Genomic DNA, 7,184 nt, shown 5'->3' with positions numbered 1-7,184 from the left:
AGAAATGGACCACCGCCATGGGAACGGGATGAAAAATGAAAGAATTAGAAAGTATCTGTTGGTTCACTGGATATGCAGTGGGTGAGAGAGAGAGAGAGAGATCAATCATGATTCTGAGGGCTCATCCTTGAGTAATAAGGATATAATGGAATATATTGAGTTTCTTTTTTAGATATGTTGATTTTGAGAAGCCATGGACATCCTGGTAGAATTATCCAGCAGAAAATTAGATAAACCAGTGTGGAATCAGGAGAAAGATGAGATTAGACATAGACATTGAGAAGTCATTGGCATACCAGTGAAAGTTGAATCATGGGACTGGATAAGTTTGTCCTGAGACTGAAGGTAGAGTGAGATATCCTGTTAGCCAAGCACGGTGGCTCACACCTATAATCCCAGCACTTTGAGAGGCTGAGGCAGGTGGATCACAGGTCAGGAGTTCAACACCAGCCTGGCCAACATGGTGAAACCCCGTCTCTACTAAAAATACAAAATTATCTGGGCATGGTGGTACACACCTGTAATCCCAGCTACCCGGGAGGCTGAGGCAGGACCAGAACCTGGGAAGCAGAGGTTGCAGTGAGCTGAGATCGTGCCACTGCACTCCAGTCTGGGCTACAGAGCAAGACTCTGTCCCAAAAAAGAGAAGGAAGGAAAAAAAAGGGCTATAATAAATAAATAAAGAGAAGATCCTGTTAGCTGATGATGGTATCTTGGAGAATATTCACATTTAAGAAGTGTCAGAACAGGAAGCCACAAAGGGACTGAGAAAAAAGGAATCTGGGGAGAGTGCTATTAAAAATGAAGATTGCAAAGGAAATGTAAAGAATGAAGATGTGTTGTTTCATGCTTATCAGACACTATAGAGAGGTTAAGTGAACAAAAAGTGTGCATTGGATTTAACAGTTAGAAAATTGCTGGGACGTGAGTGAAACAAGATTTTGTAGAACTTTCAAAAACAAGCCAGTGAACGAGATGGTGATAGGAGTAATGAATTCTTTCAGAGGCTTGGCTGTGAAAGGTAGACAGATAAGGTGGTTGGTTGCTGGAGGAGCAGAAAGGAGGATGTGACATGCCAAGAGACATGGGCATACTCGTGTGCTCAGGCACAGAGACAGATGAGAGACAAAGCAGAATGGGAGATCCACAGAATGAGTCTTTGAAGAAGGCTGAAGGGATAATGTCCAGGGGATGTTAGCCTTCAACTGCAGAACTGGATCCCTTTTCCTCTGAAACAAGAAGGAAGGAGTAGAGACGAATGAAGAAAAGATGCTGGGATATAGGCAGGGAATTCGGGGTCTTGACTGCTTCTCTCTAATGTCCTCAAGAGGGTGGAAGGCATGCTCATGCCTGAGGAAAGTGATAAAGATTTGGAGGGGCCCTTATGGAAATTGATTTCGAGGGAGTTGACTGTGGATATTTGACAGTATTTGGGGCATAACTGCTTAAACGCCAATGAATAGGAGCTGTTGAAATAAATTGGAGGATATCGATAGGATAAACTTCTACTTTTAAAAGGAATAAAATGGAATCATTCACATTTTGAGAGATCTCCAAAGTCTAGTGATTTTTTTTTTTTAGAAAGCATATCGGAGAATAATATACTATCATTAATACAGACAAGCACGTATTTTTAAAAGATCTGGGGGGAAAAACAGATTAATAATATGGTAGTTTTCTGGTTAATGGAAAGAAGAGAACATAGCCAAAAATCAGAACTTTTACGTTTTCTTTCTTTGTTTCTTTGAAACGGCTGTCACTATGTTCCCCAGGCTGGAGTGTGTGTTCTGATCACGTATCATGGCAACCCAGACCTCCCAGGCTCAATTGACCCTCCCACCTCAGCCTACTGAGTAGCTGGGCCTGCAGGTGCCCACCAGCATACCCTGCTGATTTTTCTATTCTTTTTTAGAGATGGGGTTTTGTCGTGTTGCGCAGGCTGGTCTTGAAATCCTGAGCTCAAGCTATCCACACTCCTCAGCCTGCCAAAGTGCTGGAATTATAGGCATGAGTCACTGCATGCTAAATTTTAAATGATATAATTTTTATACAAATTACACTTTTCTACTATTCATCTTTTTTCTTATATACTGAGTGTATACTCGTTTATTTTATAATATATGATCATTAGCACATGTATTTTAATTACCCAAGGCATACATAAATACCTTCTCCTTAGAAAAAACTGAAGGCATTCCATGACAACTTCAACTATCCCTGAAGCACAACCTCAGCCTGGCCAGCACCCAGCCTCACAAGAAGCAACCACAGTGAGAACTTGTGTGAATACCTTTACAGTCCTTCAGAGATACGCTTTTTTTTTTTGAGATGGAGTCTCGCTCTGTCACTCATGCTGGAGTGCAGTGGTGCTATCCTGGCTCACTGCAACCTCCATCTCCGCCTCCCAGATTCAAGCAGTTCTCCTGCCTTGGCGTCCCAAGTAGCTGAGATTACAGGCACATGCCACCACACCCGGCTAATTTTTATATTTTTAGTAGAGACGGGGTTTTACCATGTTGGCCAGGCTGATCTCAACCTCCTGACCTCAGGTGATCCACCTGCCTCAGTCTCCCAAAGTGCTGAGATTACATGTGTGAGCTACTGTGCCTGGCCAGTCCTTCAGAGACTCTTAAACATTTTTCTTTTAATAGTTTTATTAAATTTAAAGAAAGTAAAACTGAAAATGAAATGACTCTTTCCAAAAGGTCTTTAGTGATAAAGTAGATAGACCTTGTGTCTTCATCTTTAATAGTCTCTGAGGATCATCCGTTGCTTTCACAGCCTTTCAGCCCAGCCCCTGCACTCTGGCCAGGTGACCTCAGCAGAGGTGCAGATGCGGGCAAAGCCTCTGCAGCAGCGTTTGACAGACGATGCCCCGATCCACCAGGTCCAAGTCCAACCAGGCTCCTAAGAGACACAGCAGAAGAGCAGGGATTGGCATCTGCTCCTCTGGTTATGGATGCTGGGATGTTTCCTAAACTTGGCTGTACAATTTTAGCTAGTTTGATCTGTCCTGGAGAATTATGAGGAGCAAGCCTTGTTGGGGGAGTAGATGAAAGAGATTCTCTTTGAAGAAATTTAACAAAAAGTTCTGAAAAAGAACTGTTAAGGGCAGGTTGCTGATTCAGGCCCAGTGGTGTTCCGGGGATACTTTTGGATCCTCCTCCAAGGCACCCAGTCATCCACCCGGTAACAGTGCCATGCTCTTCCCGACACTGCTGCTCTATGTTCTCCCTTGTGACACCCAGGATGCTTCCCACGGCTTGTAACACTACATGTTCCGTGTGTTTTGGTATGTGAAGATATCTAATAAAGAGGTTTCTCATGAGGAGTTTGTCCACTTTTCCTTCTGTGCTGCTAGCTAAATGTATACATTTCTTCTGGAAATAATCCAGCCTTTCCTGTAGGACCACATTTTGTTTTTCAAGTTCTTTGATTTCTTCCTGATACTCTATTTCCTTTTCCCTGGATGTTTCAGCAATTTTTTCACTGTCCTGTTTTAATTTATCCATATCCGTTTCTAAAACTGATACTCTCTTCTTGAGATTTCTCACTGCCTGCCTCAGAAGTTCATTTTTATTCATTTTTTTCGTGAGATTTTCTCTCAACAAATGTACTAGACTGTTTTTGGCTCTGATGAAAAGATTTTTTTCCCCTAAGTAACCTGTCTAAGACATTGTGTTTCTCCTTCAGCTGCTGAATTTCTGAACGCATTTGTTCATGTTCTTTTCTTTCTCGTTCTGAGGCGGAAGCAGTGGAATCAGACAGTCTCTGATTGTCTTCTTGCAGGGATCCAATGGTTGCATCTTTTTCCTGCAGCGCTTTTCTCAGCTTCTCGATCTCTTGCTGGAGCAATTTAGAAGACTCAGTCGATAGAACAGACTCACTTGCGTGAAGAGATTCTGCAGTGTGTGAAGAAAGTGCTTCTCTGGGCAGCTGGGGTAAAATATCCAGCTGTGGGAAGAGACTCTCCTTGCCACTGCAGAGCTGTGCGATGTGCTGCGTGTGTGCTTACTCCTGCCCCAGGTTTTTGAGCTGAGTTTTACACCCTTCATAATTTTCCATCAGGTCTCTACAGTTCATCTGACACTAAGAGTCATCATCACTGCCAGTTGAAACTTTTGCCTGAAGTTGAGGAAGTTCTTCTTGGGGTTGGGCTGCCCCCTGCTGCATATTTTGCACTGTGGTCACCAGCTGCTCTTTCCACACTTCCACTTTCTTTTTTCTTTTTTTTTTTAATTTTTTATTGCATTTTAGGTTTGGGGGTACATATGCGGAACATGCAAGACAGTTGCATAGGTACACACATGGCAGTGTGTTTTGCTTCCTTTCTCCCCTTCACCCACATTTAGCATTTCTCCCCAGGCTATCCCTCCCCACCTCCCCCTCCCACTGGCCCTCCCCATTTCCCCCCAATAGACCCCAGTGTTTAGTACTCTTCTCTCTGTGTCCATGTGTTCTCATTTTTCATCACCCACCTATGAGTGAGAATATGCGGTGTTTCGTTTTCTGTTCTTGTGTCAGTTTGCTGAGGATGATGTTCTCCAGATTCATCCATGTCTCTACAAATGACACAAACTCATCATTTCCGATTGCTGCATAATATTCCATGGTGTATATGTGCCACATTTTTCCAATCCAGTCTATCATCAATGGGCATTTGGGTTGATTCCAGGTCTTTGCTATTGTAAACAGTGCTGCAATGAACATTCGTGTACATGTGTCCTTATAGTAGAACGACTTATAGTCTTTTGGATATATACCCAGTAATGGGATTGCTGGGTCAAATGGAATTTCTATTTCTAAGGCCTTGAGGAATCGCCACACTGTCTTCCACAGTGGTTGAACTAATTTACACTCCCACCAACAGTGTAAAAGTGTTCCTTTTTCTCCACATCCTCTCCAGCATCTGTTGTCTCCAGATTTTTTAATGATCGCCATTCTAACTGGCGTGAGATGGTATCTCAATGTGGTTTTGATTTGCATCTCTCTGATGACCAGTGACGATGAGCATTTTTTCATATGATTGTTGGCCTCATATATGTCTTCTTTCGTAAAGTGTCTGTTCATATCCTTTGCCCACTTTTGTATGGGCTTGTTTGTTTTTTTCCTGTAAATCTGTTTGAGTTCTTTGTAAATTCTGGATATCAGCCCTTTGTCAGATGGGTCAACTGCAAAAATTTTTTCCCATTCTGTTGGTTGCGGATTCACTCTAGTGACTGTTTCTTTTGCCGTGCAGAAGCTGTGGAGTTTCATTAGGTCCCATTTGTCTATTTTGGCTTTTGTTGCCAATGCTTTTGGTGTTTTGTTCATGAAGTCCTTGCCTACTCCTATGTCCTGGATAGTTTTGCCTAGATTTCCTTCTAGGGTTTTTATTGTGCCAGGTCTTATGTTTAAGTCTTTAATCCATCTGGAGTTAATTTTAGTGTAAGGTGTCAGGAAGGGGTCCAGTTTCTGCTTTCTGCACATGGCTAGCCAGTTTTCCCAACACGCTTCCACTTTCTTATCGGGCTGTTTTAAGATGTCGGGTTCGAGGGTCACGTGGTGGCTGGCCGGTGAAATGGCGGCTTCGGGAGAGAGCGGGACTTCGGGCGGCGGAGGCAGCACAGAGAAAGCATTTATGACCTTCTACAGTGAGGGTTAAACAAGACAGAGATGGGACCTCTGTAGGTTGGCGTGGATTTGAGGAATAGACTTGCCCCCCAGCAGGCTGTGAGCTATTCAGGGGTGAAACAAATAGAGAAGAGAGACTCGGTTCTAACATCCAAAAATCAGATTGAAAGACTGACCCGTCCTGGTTCCTCTTACTTCAATTTGAACCCATTTGAGGTTCTTCAGATAGATCCTGAAGTTACAGATGAAGAAATTAAAAAGAGGTTTCGGCAGTTATCCATATTGGTGCATCCTGACAAAAATCAAGATGATGCTGACAGAGCACAAAAGGCTTTTGAAGCTGTGGACAAAGCTTACAAGTTGCTACTGGATCAGGAGCAAAAGAAGAGGGCTCTGGATGTAATTCAGGCAGGGAAGGAATACGTGGAACACACTGTGAAAGAGCGAAAAAAACAATTAAAGAAGGAAGGAAAACCTACGATTGTAGAGGAGGATGATCCTGAGCTGTTCAAACAAGCTGTATATAAACAGACAATGAAACTCTTTGCCGAGCTGGAAATTAAAAGGAAAGAGAGAGAAGCCAAAGAGATGCATGAAAGGAAGCGACAAAGGGAGGAAGAGATCGAAGCTCAAGAAAAAGCCAAACGAGAAAGAGAGTGACAGGAAAACTTTGAGGAAAGTAGAGATGGTCGTGTAGACAGCTGGCGAAATTTCCAAGCCAATACAAAGGGGAAGAAAGAGAAGAAAAATCGGACCTTCCTGAGACCACCGAAAGTAAAAATGGAGCAGCGTGAGTGACCGCCCAGGGTCACAGGCACAGAACCTTCCCCCTGCTGTTTCCCTTCTTGCTTCGAAGGACTCATTCTTTCCTCCCACTTCCACCCCAACATAGAGTAGTATTTGCTTTTTAGTCCATTTTGTTTTCAATACAATTTAATATCAATCAGAGTAATTCTTTTGTACATTGAAATGAGGGGCTTGGTTTAAAAAGAAGACGTTCCCCTCTCCCTGCCCCTAGAACCACCAGGATTGGAAGGTGCCACCACTGGTGCTGCCTTCTCTTCCCACAGCCTGTAACTTAATGTTTTGTATTTCACTGAATTGTGATGGTTAGAAACTTCGTGGATAGTTTGTGGAAATCATCCCATTAAACATATTGCTTAAAATGGTGTTGCTGTGACTGCAGAGACAGGCCTGGGGCACCTTAGGAGGCCCCTTCGCTTCAGTTGCTTGATTTTGGCTGTGCTCCCTTTGAAGGCCCAGATGAGACAGGGAACACTTGAGAGCACTCAGAGCAGGCACCTGCTGCCCTGGTGCCCTGTGGCATTTGGCATGTGCCCTCCCGTCTACTGACCAATCAGCGTGGCATGAGGCCCACGCCACCCAAACCTTTCACTTTCCAAAGAGCTAGCCGTCCTCCACCCAGTACCACAGTGTCATAGCCTGTCTGTATTTGTTAGTGGTAATATTCTTTATGTATAATAAATTTTTATATATAAAAAAAAAAAAAAGATGTCGGGTTCTTGTGGAAGCTCCTCATACTGATAGACAGCAATACTTTCAAGGTCATG

General features: G+C 43.4%; 1 protein-coding gene across 1 annotated transcript; it reads left to right on the top strand.

Annotated features, from left to right (window-relative positions):
* The first annotated feature begins 5,506 nt into the window (after positions 1 to 5,506).
* On the top strand, positions 5,507 to 6,545 carry LOC100397182 (dnaJ homolog subfamily C member 8-like). Its single transcript, XM_054242716.2, is given in 2 exon segments — positions 5,507 to 5,639; positions 5,726 to 6,545. Coding segments are annotated over 2 exon segments (804 nt in total). The 5' UTR covers positions 5,507 to 5,521; the 3' UTR covers positions 6,412 to 6,545.
* The last annotated feature ends 639 nt before the right edge of the window (positions 6,546 to 7,184 follow it).

This window comes from Callithrix jacchus, chromosome 12, assembly GCF_049354715.1.
Source record: "Callithrix jacchus isolate 240 chromosome 12, calJac240_pri, whole genome shotgun sequence".
NCBI classification, from domain to species: domain Eukaryota; kingdom Metazoa; phylum Chordata; class Mammalia; order Primates; family Cebidae; genus Callithrix; species Callithrix jacchus.
This window is presented reverse-complemented; position numbering and strand designations above follow the sequence as displayed.